Source organism: Saccopteryx bilineata, chromosome 11 (genome assembly GCF_036850765.1).
Source record: "Saccopteryx bilineata isolate mSacBil1 chromosome 11, mSacBil1_pri_phased_curated, whole genome shotgun sequence".
In the NCBI taxonomy this organism is placed as follows: domain Eukaryota; kingdom Metazoa; phylum Chordata; class Mammalia; order Chiroptera; family Emballonuridae; genus Saccopteryx; species Saccopteryx bilineata.
The window spans coordinates 68,146,635-68,161,974 of NC_089500.1; the positions used below are offsets into that span (position 1 = coordinate 68,146,635).

Genomic DNA, 15,340 nt, shown 5'->3' on the forward strand with positions numbered 1-15,340 from the left:
TATAAAGTAGGGAAGGAACTTTACTTTATAAAATTTATAAAGCAGAGTTACAGCAAGTTAAAGCATATAATAATAATTACTTACCAAGTACTTTATGTTGGATTTTTGCTAAATTTGGCAGAATAAATCTTTATAAAACAACTTACTCTAGTTAATTCTATCTTTTTATTTATACTTTGCTCTGCTACCGCCCACCATGAAAGCTGGAACGCCCCCTAGTGGGCGGTAGGGACCAGGTTGACTACCACTGTCTCACAGGGCCGCAGGGTGAGGGGTGGGAAAGACTGGTCTCAGGCGTATGGGCTTCACATAATTTTCCAATGGGAAATTATGAAGGCAATGAGCCACAGGCATTAAAGAAAGAAGAGCCAAGTTTTGAGGGAGTGTCCACAAATTCTTAAAATTACTCATCAGAGAGTTTCTATTAGTTCATGGAAACAGGACATTTTAACAGAAAAACCCTTCTACCCCACACGAAGATCAAAGCTCTTCAGTTTTTATATTTTACAGTAAATCCTAACCTACATTCCTGACCCAAGTACAAGCTGTGGATGCCAACAGGGTACCACTCACCTGTGTTTGTAATACTATAGTCTTCATTTTTCCGTCTCATGTGGTAGATCACAATGACCCAGATCAAAGAGGTGCCCACAACACAGCAGACCACCACAATGATGACAATGCCCACTGTGGTCCAGCCATCGTCCTCATGCCCAATGCTACTCTGGGAAGAATCACAATTGGGGGATGAGATGACATTTAGGTAAATGTGACCACGCTCTGTCCCGAGGGTGTTAGACATGATACAGGTGTATTTCCCAGCATCTTCCAGCCCAGCATCTACAATGATGAGAAGCTGGTTGGCTGCAGCAAAGAAGTGTCTCTCTGTCACCAGGAGTGGTCCATCGTCTTTGGTCCAGTTGAGGCGAGGGGCAGGACTCCCTCCGGCTATGCACTGTAACACCGCCGTTTCCCCTCGGGTCACTGTCTTGTCCTCCAGGGGTCTGATAAACGAGGGTGTCTCTAACAGAAAGATGTATAAAAAATCACAGGAAGCAAGTTTATTCCTTAAGTCCTACTGAATTAGACCAATGAGGGTAAAATAAAATAAGTACTTTCATATACTCATGGGAGAATTAAAAGTAATTATTTCAGAAAACCAAAAGCCTCAAAAAAATCTAAATCTTATCTCAGTAATTCTACCTTGGGCAAACTATCCTGAGCTAAAGAATTCAAAAATTTCTACATAAAGATGTTTATTACAGCCCTGGCAAACTGGGTCAGTGGATCGAGTGTTGGCCTGGTATGTGGACGTCCCAGGTTCAATCCCCGGTCAAAGCACACATGAGAAGCGACCATCTGCTTCTCTCTCCCTCCCTCTCCCCCTTCTCTCTCTCTTCCCCTCTCGCAGCCAGTGGCTCAACTGGTTCAAGTGTCAGCCTCCAAAACTGAGGATAACTTGGTTGGTCCGAACATTGGCCTCAATCACTGAGGATAGTTTAGTTGATTCAAGCATTGGCCCCAGATGAGGGTTGACGGGTAGATCCCGGTCAGGGCGTATGCAAGAGTCTGTTTCTCTATCTCCACTCCTCTTACTTAAAAAAAAAGAGCAAAAACAAAAACACAAGAGTAGAAAAACATGTGCATGACGTAGACACCTTACAGAGAGGGATATAACCAGATAAAGGCACTTAAATTTTCAATTCATGTGACAAAGCTCTCTAAATCTGCCCTCAGCATTTCCCCAGGTTTCAGCTATTCGATCCACTAATTTCCTAGGCTGAAATAACCCTGTATACATTGGCAAAATAAAATGATGATATAAAGATTACAACTGAAACCTCAAACAGACTTTTCTTGTCATTAGGACCAAGTGTAGGTCCCTAATAAAAAGGCGCCGACAAAAGCAGGGACCTGGCCCTGGCCGGTTGGCTCAGTGGTAGAGCGTCGGCCTGGCGTGCAGAGGTCCCAGGTTCAATTCCCGGCCAGGGCACACAGGAGAAGCGCCCATCTGCTTCTCCACCCCTCCCCCTCTCCTTCCTCCCTGTTTCTCTCTTCCCCTCCTGCAGCTGAGGCTCCATTGGAGCAAAGATGGCCCGGGCGCTGGGGATGGCTCCTTGGCCTCTGCCCCAGGTGCTAGAGTGGCTCTGGTCGAAACAGAGCAACGCCCCGGAGGGGCAGAGCATCGCCCCCTGGTGGGCAGAGCGTCGCCCCTGGTGGGCGTGCCGGGTGGATCCCGGTCGGGCGCATGCGGGAGTCTGTCTGACTGTCTCTCCCCGTTTCCAGCTTCAGAAAAATGCAAACCAAAAAAAAAAAAGCAGGGACCCACAGAGCAGTGAGCGTACCTAACACTGTGAGCGAGGCGTTTGCCGAGAGGCCCCCGGCTATATTTTGTGCCATGCAGCTGTAGATTCCCATGTCTTCTATTTTCACGTTTGCAATGAAGAAGACATCATCCTCGGGCATGACATGCATTCGTCTTTCTCGGGCCGCAGGAAAGTCAGTACCACCGTCTTTCTGCCAGGAAATCTGAGGTGCAGGGTGCCCCTCTGCAGCACATTCTAATCTGGCCATGGCACCGGTGCGAATAGTTAGATCCATTGGCATTTTCAGAAAAGATGGCATTTCTGTTCCAAGAAAGATCACCGAGGAAAGTGAGTAGGGGAACATACACCGAGGACACGTGGGAGGGAAGCTGTTAGGCCCCATGCCAACGCGGCCAGGCTGCGTTTCTCTAAGACGTGCTCTCTGGACTGGCAGGGAGATGCCACATCAGAGGCCGCCTCATCTCTCCCCCAGAGCACCTGAGGTGCAGGATGACTGACTGTTCCAGAGTGCGTGGCACACCTCCCTGAACCCCGCTGGGCACAGGCAAACAGATGGCCACATCCCTTTCTGAATTCTATATTTTAGAACCTGGTACTTACTATGACTTCCTTCCTTAAGAGACTAAAGAGTGCTTCTCAAACTAACATCTACAAAGCTGTCAAGGCAACTGGATGATAAAAAAAATTACGCCTCTGAAAGTCTCATAAAACAACACAAGCAAAACACAAGTACATCTCTGGGGTGCACAAAGCCTAAAATGTTGTAGTTATTCAATCTAACAGGCAATGAATAAATCATGCTGTGTCTTGGAGTTTGTTTATAGCCACAGTAAAGAGAGCATTAATTTCAATAATGGGTCTGTGTGACTACCTGAAGACAATGATGATGATCACTGGACCCCAGAGAATGTCCTAAACACTCTCAGTCATTAGAAGGGCCTATGAACAGTGTCAGAAATAAATTTCCTAGTTTTCAGAACAGAATTACAGTTCTGGAAGGAAAATGAAGAATTTTAAAAGACTTTTTCAAAAGCATAAATAACAGTGAAAGAAGCCTATCTCCTGGGCCATGGAAGTCACACCACTCAACTAGTGACCAGTTAGGGACAGGAAGTAGACACACTGACAATCTAATCTATACATGACCACAACCCTAAAGACAAACATAGTAAGAGTCCCCCCTCAAATATCAGGTTTAGCCTAATTTTCTTGAGTCAAGTGGTTCATAATTTAACATTAAAAATCCTTCTAACTATAAAAAAACGATTAGGGAGCATAATTCCTCACCATTCACAGTCAGTTTGGCTTTATGAGAGTAATTAGAACCGAAGTGATTAGTAACAATGCACTGGTATTTCCCTTCATCTGTGAAATTCACATGGAAAAGATGTAAGACACTGGTATACTCCAGAGCTTCTCCAGCTTGCTGCTGGTAACGAACAAAATTCTCGATGTCCACATCATACAAGATCTCACTGTCTTTGCGCCACACAGCAGACATGGGGGAGTCGCTGCTGCTCACTGCGGTGCACGTCAGTGTCACGTTCACACCTCGGAGAGCAACTGTCGTTTCAGGATGCATTCTTATCTGTGGCTTGAGTAAGTCATCTAAAGGAAAATAATGCAGCAGGAACCAAGTCAGCTGTTTATTTTTGCTTCTACAAATTCAATTTTAAAACAAATAATGTAAAATTGAGTGTTCTGTTTACAAAATGGCATATTAAGATTGAAAGAGACTCTAGAGCTAGAATCCAATTCCCTTGTGTAATGAGGCCCAGATGGGTCACATGACCTGCTCAGAGACATCTAGGTCAGCAGCAGACTCCGGCTCTCAGCCTTCAGGGCTCAGCCCTCCTCCCACATCCCTACTGTCGCATATACTTAGAATGTACTTCTTAAACATTAGCAGTTACTGAGAGAAAAGAAACACCTATATAATAATTTCAAGACAAGTTCTAATCTTATCACCCTCTTTTTTAAAAATTCTGTTAAGATGTAAGTGTGCAATATGCAAAATTTTGTTTTATTTATTTTTAATTTAGTAAGAGGAGGGGAGGGAGAGAGGCTCCTGCATGCACCCCAACTGGGATCAACCTGGCAAGCCCACTAGGGGGCAATGATCTGCCCATCTGGGGCATTGCTCTGTTACTCAGCAACCGAGCTCTTCTTAGTGCCTGAGGCAGAGGCCATGGAGTCATCCACAGCGCCCAGGAAGAACTCGCTCCAATTGAGCCATGGCTGCAGGAGATGGAGAGAAAGAGAGAGAAGCAAGAGGGGAAAGGGGGAAGAAGCAGATGGGTGCTTCTCCTGTGTGCCCTGACCAAGAATCGAAGCCGGGACATCCACATGCCGGGCTGACCCTCTACCACTGAACCAACCGGCCAGGGCCCAACATGCAAAATTTTAAAACAAAAATACAAACCACAGACAAAATCTTTCAGATCCACATTCAGAATGCTTTGCCCTGCTAGCCATTCAGGATGAGCACAACTTGCATTCACAGAATGTTGAAAGTTATTATCAACCAGCCATTGAAGTAACCACTTCAAATGGCAGTCACAGAGCAAACTGTTCGTGTTCAGAATCCTGCAGAAACAAAGAGGAAAAAAAGTACTTTTTACTTCTCATTCTGCTTCTTCAAGCATTAAAAGCTTACTAGGTACCTAGGCATTTTTCTTGCCAAAATGTTTAACCTGAATCTAACTGTGAGAAAATAAAGTCAGAGAGTTGGCCTGAATTCCTCAAATACTGTCAGTGCCATGAAGGACACTAATAAGGGGGATAGGGAATAGGGCAAGGGACCCGTTTTAGATTAGAAAAGACTAAAGAATCATTACAACCAAATAAAATATGTGACCCTTGACTGAAATAAGAAATCTATAAACATTTTTTGAGACTGGGGAAATCTGTGTTCTGAACTACATATTAGATAATATTATTTTACCAATGTTAATTTCTCTGGGCATGACAATAGTGCTGTGGTTATGTAGGAAAATATCCTTGTTCTTAGGAAATACATGCTGAGCTACTAGATGTGAACAATCGTGATGTTTCCAACCTACTTTCAACTGGTTAAGCAAAATGACAGTGTATGTGTATATATGTATTTGTGTGTGTGGAGAGAGGGAGAGAGAAAAGAGGAGGGAGAAAAGGAGGGAGGCAGAGGGAGAGAGAAACATAACAAATTTAGCAGAGTTAACAACTGATGAATCTAGGTAAAGGGTATATGAATGTTCCTCGTATCTTCCTTTAAATCTTTGAGGTTTAAAAATTTTCCCAGAAAGGTTTAGGGAAAGCATATCTTCATTGTAGAGGATATAATTTTTTCAAATTACTTCATCAAGACTGAAAACACTCCAGCCTGTGGCATGTGTACAACTTAAACTAAGAACCACTGAAAAATAATTTGTGGTCTATAATAGGCCTATCAAACACACAGGGTGAGGCAAAAATAGGTTTACAATTGTGAGTAGGCAAAACACAATTTATTCTTTTTTTTTTTTTAATTTATTTTTTTAAAGAGAGTGAGAATCAGAGAGAGGGGTAGATAGGGACAGACAGACAGGAACACAGAAAGATGAAAAGCATCAATTCTTCATTGCGGTTCTCTAGTTGCTCATTGATTGCTTTCTCATATGTGCCTTGACCATGGGCTACAGCAGACCAAGTGACTCCTTGCTCAAGCCAGATGAGCCCGCGCTCAAGCTGGCGACCTCGTGGTCTAGAAGCTAGATCCTCCACATCCCAGTCTGACACTTTATTTACTGCACCACCGCCTGGTCAGGCACAGTTTATTCTTGTATAATTATTTACTATTTATTTGTATTATAACTGTGAACCTATTTTTGCCCCTCCCTGTATTAAAAAAAAAAAGTCAGTGTTCCCCTCATCTAGTTTTAGAATCTGGTACAATGTACCAAAGATCTGATTCTGAAGATGTTTCAGTCTATAAGGGTATATCAAAAACCGTGATTTATCAAAGGTAATTTTAATTAAGCTGGCCAAACATTACCTTATGCATTTAAGAATTCTTACATACATTCATTCACCCATAGAGAAATGTAAGTTTACTATATGCCAGACATGGTTGTAGGCTGTGGGGATATAACCCTCACGGAGCTTAAGTATTTAGAACCGAGCAATAAACAAATAAATACAAGCATAATATCAGAAAAGTAAGTGCTATCAAGAAAAACAGAGCTAGGCAATGACAATGAGATAGGAGCCTGCAGTTTAGGAAAAGCGGACAGGGAAACATTCTTTGAAGGATGACATTTGGACAAAGACCTGAGAGAAGCGACAGCAAATCACAGGAAGACCTGCTCTTAAGAGCCTCGCAGACAGGGGAAACTGAGGGACAGTGACAGCAATGAGGTCAAAGAGCTGAGCAGGCAAACCAGGCCACACAGGCACTTTAGAAACTAAGAACTCGGGAGTGATGTCAGAAAAATGGCACCGTAAGGAGCGATACCGATAAATCTTCCCAAAAACTCAACAAGATCATCAACCAGAGACAGAAAAATCTATCCTTGGAACCTCCAGCAGTTCCACACTAAATGCAAAGTACTATCAACAAAACCACCCTCAGATGCCATTAAGGAAAAGGAAATCGAATATCATGGATACAAAAGACAGAGAGGTAGCACAGATAGATGAGGAAAAATCTATGGAGAAAAAATTTAATATATTGGAAACCTTGGAGCTAAATGACAGAGAATTTAAAATAGAAATCCTAAAAATAATCAGAGATCTACAAGAAAACACAGAAAGGCAATTTAGGGAGCTCAGAAAACAACGAACACAAAGAATATATTACCAAGGAAATTGAAACTATAAAAACAAATCAAACAGATGAAAAACTCAATTCACAAGCTGAAAAACGAGGTAACAAGCTTAGCTAATAGAACAGGTCAGATAGAAGAGAGGATTAGTGAAATAGAAGACAAGCAACTTGAGGCACAACAGAGAGAAGAAGAAAGAGACTCAAAAATTAAAAGAAATAAGAAAGCCCTACAGGAATTGTCTAAGAATAACATACGAATAATAGGTATATCAGAGGGAGAAGAGAGAGAAAATGGAATAGAGAACATATTCAAACAAATAATAGATGAGAACTTCCCAAGCCTGTGGAAAGAACTAAAGCCTCAAATTCAAGAAGCAAACATAACTCCGAGTTTTCTTAACCCCAACAAACCTACTCCAAGGCACATCATAATGAAATTGGCACAAACCAACGACAAAGAAAAAATTCTCAAGGCAGCCAGGGAAAAGAAGAATACAACATATAAAGGAAGGCCCATTAGATTATCATCGGATTTCTCAACAGAAACTCTACAAGCTAGAAGAGAGTGGACCCCAATATTTAAAGTCCTGAAAGAGAGGAACTTTCAGCCAAGAATACTATACCCATCAAAGCTATCCTTCAAATACGAAGGAGAAATAAAAACATTCACAGATACAGAAAAGATGAGGGAATTTATCATCAGAAAACCCCCACCCCAGGAATTACTAAAGGGGGTTTTCCAATCAGATACAAAGAACAAAACAAAACAAAACCACAAGTAAAAGCTCCACCAAGAAAACAATAAAACCAAATTTAAACTGTGACAACAAAAACAAACAAACAAAAAGGGGAGAGGACGGAAATTAACAGTAGCAAAGGACAATGGAGTGCAGAAGTACTCACAAGATAGTGCATTACAATGAACAGGGTAGGAACACTTTTCATTACTTAATGGTAACCACCCTTGAAAAATCCACCACAGAAGCACATGATTTAAAAAAGATAAAAACAGAGGAAAGAAGTATGGAATACAACCAAACAAAAACAAAGGATAGAAAAACAAAAGAGAAGAATCAAACAAGACACAAAACTGACAGAAAGCAATGTATAAAATGGCAATAGGGAACCCACAAGTGTCAATAATTACACTAAATGTAAACGGATTAAACTCACCAATAAAAAGGCACAGAGTAGCAGAATGGATTAAAAAAAGAAGATCCGCCTGACCAGGCGGTGGCACAGTGGATAGAGCATCGGACTGGGATGCCGAGGACCCAGGTTCGAGATCCCAAGGTTGCCAGCTTGAGTGTGGGCTCATCTGGTTCAAGCAAAAGCTCACCAGCTTGAACCCAAAATTGCTGACTCAAGCAAGGGGGTTACTCGGTCCGCTGAAGGCCTGCGGTCAAGGCACATATGAGAAAGCGATCAATGAACAAGTAAGGTGTTGCAATGCGCAACTAAAAACTAATGATTGATACTTCTCATCTCTCTCCGTTCCTGTCTGTCCCTGTCTATCCCTCTCTCTGACTCTCTATCTCTGTAAAAAAAAAAAAAAAAAAAAAAGATCCAACTGTATGCTGCCTACAAGAAACTCATCTAAGCAACAAGGATAAAAACAAATTCAAAGTGAAGGGCTGGAAAACAATACTCCAAGCAAATAACATCCAAAAAAAAGGCAGGCATAGCAATACTCATATCTGATAATGCTGACTACAAGACAGCAAAAGTACTCAGAGACAAAAATGGTCATTTCATAATGATTAAGGGGACGATGAATCAAGAAGACATAACAATTCTTAATATATATGCACCAAACCAAGGAGCACCAAAGCTACTATTGACCTTAAAACAAAAACTGACAAAAATAGAATCATACTTGGAGACCTCAATACACCGCTGATGGCTCTAGATCAGTCATCCAAACAGAGAATCAATAAAGATATATTGGCCTTAAACAAAACACTAGAGCACCTAGATATGATAAACATATATAGGACATTTCATCCCAAAGTGACAGAGTATATATTTTTCTCCAGTGTACATGGATCATTCTCAAGAATTGACCATATGTTGGGCCACAAAAATAACACCAGCAAATTTAGAAAAATCGAAGTTGTACCAAGCATATTTTCTGATCATAAAGCCTTGAAACTAGAATTCAACTGCAAAAAAAAAGAAAAAAAAAACCCACAAAAATGTGGAAACTAAACATACTTTTAGAAAATGAATGGGTCAAAGAAGAAATAAGCGCAGAGATCAAAAGATATATACAGACAAATGAAAATGACAATACAACATATCAGAATCTATGGGATGCAGCAAAAGCAGTGATAAGAGGGAAGTTCATATCACTTCAGGGCTTTATGAACAAACAAGAGAGAGCCCAAGTGAACCACTTAACTTCACACCTTAAGGAACTGGAAAAAGAAGAACAAAGACAACCCAAAACCAGCCAAAGAAAGGAGATAATAAAAATCAGAGCAGAAATAAATGAAATAGAGAACAGAAAAACTACAGAAAAAATTAACAGAACAAGGAGCTGGTTCTTTGAAAAGATCAACAAAATTGACAAACTCTTGCCAAGACTTACCAAGGAAAAAAGAGAAAGAACTCATATAAACAAAATCCAAAATGAAAGAGGAGAAAACACCACGGATATCATAGATATACAAAGAATTATTGTAGAATACTATGAAAAACTTTATGCCACTAAATTCAACAATCTAGAAGAAATGGATAAATTTCTAGAACAATACAACCTTCATAGACTAAGTCAAGAAGAAGCAGAAAGCCTAAACAGACCAATTAGTAGGGAAGAAATAGAAAAAAACTATTAAAAACCTCCCCAAAAATAAAAGTCCAAGCCCAGACGGTTATACTAGTGAATTCTATCAAACATTCAAAGAAGACTTGGTTCCTATTCTACTGAAAGTCTTCCAAAAAATTGAAGAAGCAGCAATACTTCCAAACACATTTTATGAAGCCAACATAACCCTCATACTGAAACTGGGCAAGGACAGCACAAAAAAAGAAAACTACACACCAATATCTCTAATGAATACAGAAGCTAAAATACTAAACAAAATACTAGCAAATCGAATACAACAACATATTAAAAAAATAATACATCATGATCAAGTGGGATTCATCCCAGAAATCTCAAGGATGGTTCAACATACATAAAACAGTTAACGTAATACACCATATCAACAAAACAAAGAACAAAAACCACATGATCTTATCAATAGATGCAGAAAAGGCATTCGATAAAATACAACACAATTTTATGTTTAAGACTCTCAACAAAATGGGTATAGAAGGAAAATATTTCAACATGATAAAGGCCATATATGATAAACCATCAGCTAACATCATATTAAATGGCACAAAACTGAAGGCTTTCCCCCTTAAATCAGGAACAAGACAGGGTTGTCCACTCTCTCCACTCTTATTCAACGTGGTGCTAGAAGTTCTGGCCAGAGCAATCAGACAAGACAAAGAAATAAAAGGCATCCATATCAGAAAAGAAGTAAAGGTATCACTTTTTGCAGATGATATGATCCCAAAAGAATCTACAAAAAGACTACTAGAAACAATAAGCCTATACAGTAAGGTCGCAGGATACAAACTTAACATACAAAAGTCCATAGCCTTTCTATATGCCAACAATGAAACATTTGAGAACGAACTCAAAAAAATAATCCCCTTCATGATTGCAACAAAAAAAATACCTAGGCCGTGGCCAGTTGGCTCAGCGGTAGAGCATCGGCCTGGCGTGCGGGGGACCCGGGTTCGATTTCCGGCCAGGGCACATAGGAGAAGCACCCATTTGCTTCTCCATCCCCCAGCCCCCTCCTTCCTCTCTGTCTCTCTCTTCCCCTCCCGCAGCCAAGGCTCCACTGGAGCAAAGATGGCCCGGGCGCTGGGGATGGCTCCTTGGCCTCTGCCCCAGGCGCTAGAGTGGCTGTGGTCACGGAAGAGCGATGCCCCGGAGGGGCAGAGCATCGCCCCCTGGTGGGCAAAGCGTCGCCCCTGGTGGGCGTGCCGGGTAGATCCCAGTCGGGCACATGCGGGAGTCTGTCTAACTGTCTCTCCCCATTTCCAGCTTCAGAAAAATACAAAAAAAAAAAACCTAGGAATATAGGAATAAACATAACAAAGAATGTAAAGGACCTATATATAATGAAAACTACAAAGCATTGTTAAGGGAAATCGAAAAAGATACAATGAGATGGAAGAATATTCCTTGTTCTTGGATAGGAAGAATAAATATAATCAAGATGGCCAGAGTACCCAAAGTAATATACAAATTTAATGCAATTCCCATCAAAATTCCAATTACATTTTTTAAAGAAAAGGAACAAAAAATCATCAGATTTATATGTAACCCCCGAATAGCCAAAGCAATCCTAAAGAAAAAGAATGAAGCTGGGGGCATTACAATACCTGACTTCAAATTATATTATAGAGCCACGACAATCAAAACAGCATGGTATTGGCAGAAAAATAGACACTCAGACCAATGGAACAGAATAGAAAGTCCAGAAATAAAACCACATATATATAGTCAAATAATTTTTGATAAAGGGGCCAACAACACACAATGGAGAAAAGAAAGCCTCTTCAAGAAATGGTGCTGGGAAAACTGAAAAGCTACATGCAAAAGAATGAAACTTGACTACAGTTTGTCCCCTTGTACTAAAATTAATTCAAAATGGATCAAAGACCTAAATATAAGACCTGAAACAATAAAGTACATAAAGAAGACATAGGTTCTAAACTCATGGACCTTGGTTTTAAAGAGCATTTTATGAATTTGACTCCAAAGGCAAGGGAAGTGAGGGCAAAAATAAATGAATGAGACTACATCAGACTAAGAAGTTTTTGCTCAGCAAGAGAAACTGACAACAAAATAAACAAACAGCCAACTAAATGGGAAATGATATTTTCAAACAACAGCTCAGATAAGGGCCTAATATCCAAAATATACAAAGAACTCATAAACCTCAACAACAAACAAACAAACAATCCAATAAAAACATGGGAAGAGGACATGAACAGACACTTCTCCCAGGAATAAATACAAATGGCCAACAGATATATGAAAAGATGCTCATCTTCATTAGTTATTAGAGAAATGCAAATCAAAACTGCAATGAGATACCACCTCACATCTGTTAGATTAGCTATTATCAACAAGACAGGTGATAGCAAATGTTGGAGAGGCTGTGGAGAAAAAGGAACCCTCATTCACTGTTGGTGGGAATGTAAAGTAGTACAACCATTATGGAAGAAAGTATGGTGGTTCCTCAAAAAACTGAAAATAGAACTACCTTATGACCCAGCAACCCCTCTACTGGGAATATACCCTAAAAACTCAGAAACATTGATACGTAAAGACACATGCAGCCCCATGTTCACTGCAGCATTGTTCACAGTGGCCAAGACATGGAAACAACCAAAAAGCCCTTCAATAGAAGACTGGATAAAGAAGATGTGGCACATATACACTATGGAATACTACTCAGCCATAAGAAATGATGACATCGGATCATTTACAACAAAATGGTGGGATCTTGATAACATTATATGGAGTGAAATAAGTATATCAGAAAAAAACAAGAACTGCATTATTCCATATGTAGGTGGGACATAAAAACGAGACTAAGAGACATTGACAAGAGTGTGGTGGTTGGGGGCGGGGGAGAGGGAGAGGGAGAGGGGGAGGGGGAGGGGAGGGGGAGGGGGAGGGGGAGGGGGAGGGGGAGGGGGAGGGGCACAAAGAAAACTAGATAGAAGGTGATGGAGGACAATCTGACTTTGGGTGATGGGTATGCAACATAATTGATCGACAAGATAACCTAGACATGTTTTCTTTGAACATATGTACCCTAATTTATGAATGTCAACCTAGTAAAATTAATAAAAAAAAAAAAGAAAGAAAGAAACTAAGAACTCGAGGCTTTTTCCTTATTAGTATCAGGAAGCCACTGACAGTTAAGAACAGAGGACTGATGTCTGACCCTAGTTTCTTAGGTATAAGCTGACCTCATGAGACCTAGACTCATATCATAATTCCACAACTCACCTTAGGCAAGATACTGAATTCTCCAAAATCTGTTTCTATTTCTGGAAAATGGAACTGAAAATGACTACCTCAAAAAGGAATTTAAGCCTGACCTTGGTGGCGAAGTAGATAAAGCCATCGACCTGGAATGCTGAGGTCACTGGTTCAAAACCCTGGACTTGCCTGGTCAAGGCACATATATGGGAGTTGATGCTTCCTGCTCCTCCCCACTTCTCCCCCCCCCATCTCTAAAAGTAAATAAATAAAATCTAAAATAAATTTAAAAAAAAAAGTATTTAGCACAGTGCCTGGCCACAGATACCACTGAATCCACATTAGTTCCCTTCAGTTCTATTCTCTGCGTCCTCTCCCCTTCACATGCTGACCGGCCTGCCCACGAGAGCCCAGGGGAGTGCCCTGCGCTTGCTCAAGTACATGGGAGATAGCAAAGTGCTTATGGCCGTCGTCATTGAGAAGGAGGAACTTGGGATCTTTCTTCCCTCTTGGTTTAACAGCACTTTATAATTTTTCTACCATAATTATATAATTTTAATGCAAAATAAATTTTAATTTATATGCAACTCTCCCACCTCCCCCCAATATTTATGCAAAGCACTGTGATCAATACCAAAAGGTATACAGATTTAGTAAGTGTTGATACAAAAAGTATGCAACCACATCTTCTCAGTCAAAAAGCTGCATTAGAGTTCCCGCATTAGCAGTTTGTTCAAACCAACTCCCCAGTTACTAAATGACTCTCTGAATAAAACTATAATATGTGCTTTCATCTATTACCTAAATTACATTTTTGAACTAACCTCATAACAATGCTAAAATTTCTTGCCGGCCTTCACATTATCACAAGCAAAGAAAGGTGATATGCAATAAGGTGGGCCCTTACAAGTTGGCCTAAGCCTAGGAGAAATAATTCAAAATATCTTCAACAAAAAAGCAAGCCACTTAAAAAACCTGGCAGAAAATAACTAATGATAGCCTGACCAGGTGGTGGTGCAGTGGATAGAGCGTCGGACTGGGATGCGGAAGGACCCAGGTTCGAGACCCCGAGGTCGCCAGCTTGAGCGCGGGCTCATCTGGCTTGAGCAAAGAGCTCACCAGCTTGGACCCAGGGTCGCTGGCTCCAGCAGGGGGTTACTCGGTCTGCTGAAGGCCCACGGTCAAGGCACATGTGAGAAAGCAATCAATGAACAACTAAGAAGTCGCAACGTGCACAACGAGAAACTGATGATTGATGCTTCTCATCTCTCTCCGTTCCTGTCTGTCTGTCCCTGTCTATCTCTGCCTCTGTAAAAAAAAAAAAAAAAAAAAAAAAATAACTAATGATAATTACCGTAACATTTTATTACTATTTATTCAACTTCTGCTATGTAACAGGCTCTGTGCTGATAAGCTTCTCAAAACTCTCCCAAGTGGGGGCCCTAACTCCTCATGACCTATAAGGCCCTAATGAGCTGGCTCCCACGGGACTCCCTGACCTCATCTCCTCCCACTCCCCATCCCCTCGTCTTCCAGCCACACTAGTGTCAAGCACAAGAAGCAAGCCCCCACCTTCAGGCCTTTTCACCTGCCCTTGCCTGGGCCCAGAACACTCTTCAGCCAGTATTTAATGGTTTACCATGTCATTCATTAAGGTCCTGGCTCAAATGCTGTTACCTTCAGAAAACCTTTCCTCACTGCTTCATCTAAAACAGCAATCCCTGTCACTCCCCTTACCTTTGACCCAGCTTCGTATTTCATCAAAATATTCATTACTTGATAAAATATATCTACTGGTTCATTACTTGTCTTTCTTATTAGAATTTATTGTATTATACTATGAGAAAGAGACTTTTGTCCTGTTCGTTGCTATGAACAATACCTTTCCAGAAGATGACAATAAATCTGTTGAATAAACAAATCAATCTCAGTATATCCTCACTAGCTATTATCATTTTCAGCAGGGAAACAGTCTTAGGCTAATCAATCTGCCCAATGCCACAGGAGCAAGAATTCAAACCCCGGCAGGCAGTCTGAACGCACACACTTCCATCCAGTGCTTCTCAAACTACCTGGTGAAGAACCGGAATTTCCCACCTCTTGGAGATCAATACGTTTCAATTCAACAGAAGTATCACAGTAATGTCAAACTGTTCTAAAAGTTTCAAA

The 15,340-nt window shown here is 40.9% G+C and overlaps 1 protein-coding gene across 3 annotated transcripts in view; it reads right to left on the minus strand.

The window, feature by feature from the left end:
• LRIG2 (leucine rich repeats and immunoglobulin like domains 2) overlaps positions 1 to 15,340 on the minus strand; it is a 63,744-nt gene that overhangs the window by 12,178 nt on the left and 36,226 nt on the right. For all 3 annotated transcript variants that reach the window (XM_066247579.1, XM_066247578.1, XM_066247580.1), the window contains 4 exons: positions 4,750 to 4,913; positions 3,615 to 3,935; positions 2,346 to 2,627; positions 574 to 1,023 (listed from right to left, as the gene is read on the minus strand). In XM_066247579.1, the coding sequence (XP_066103676.1) occupies positions 574 to 1,023; positions 2,346 to 2,627; positions 3,615 to 3,935; positions 4,750 to 4,913 (1,217 nt within the window). The remainder of the gene's footprint in view (positions 1 to 573; positions 1,024 to 2,345; positions 2,628 to 3,614; positions 3,936 to 4,749; positions 4,914 to 15,340) is intronic.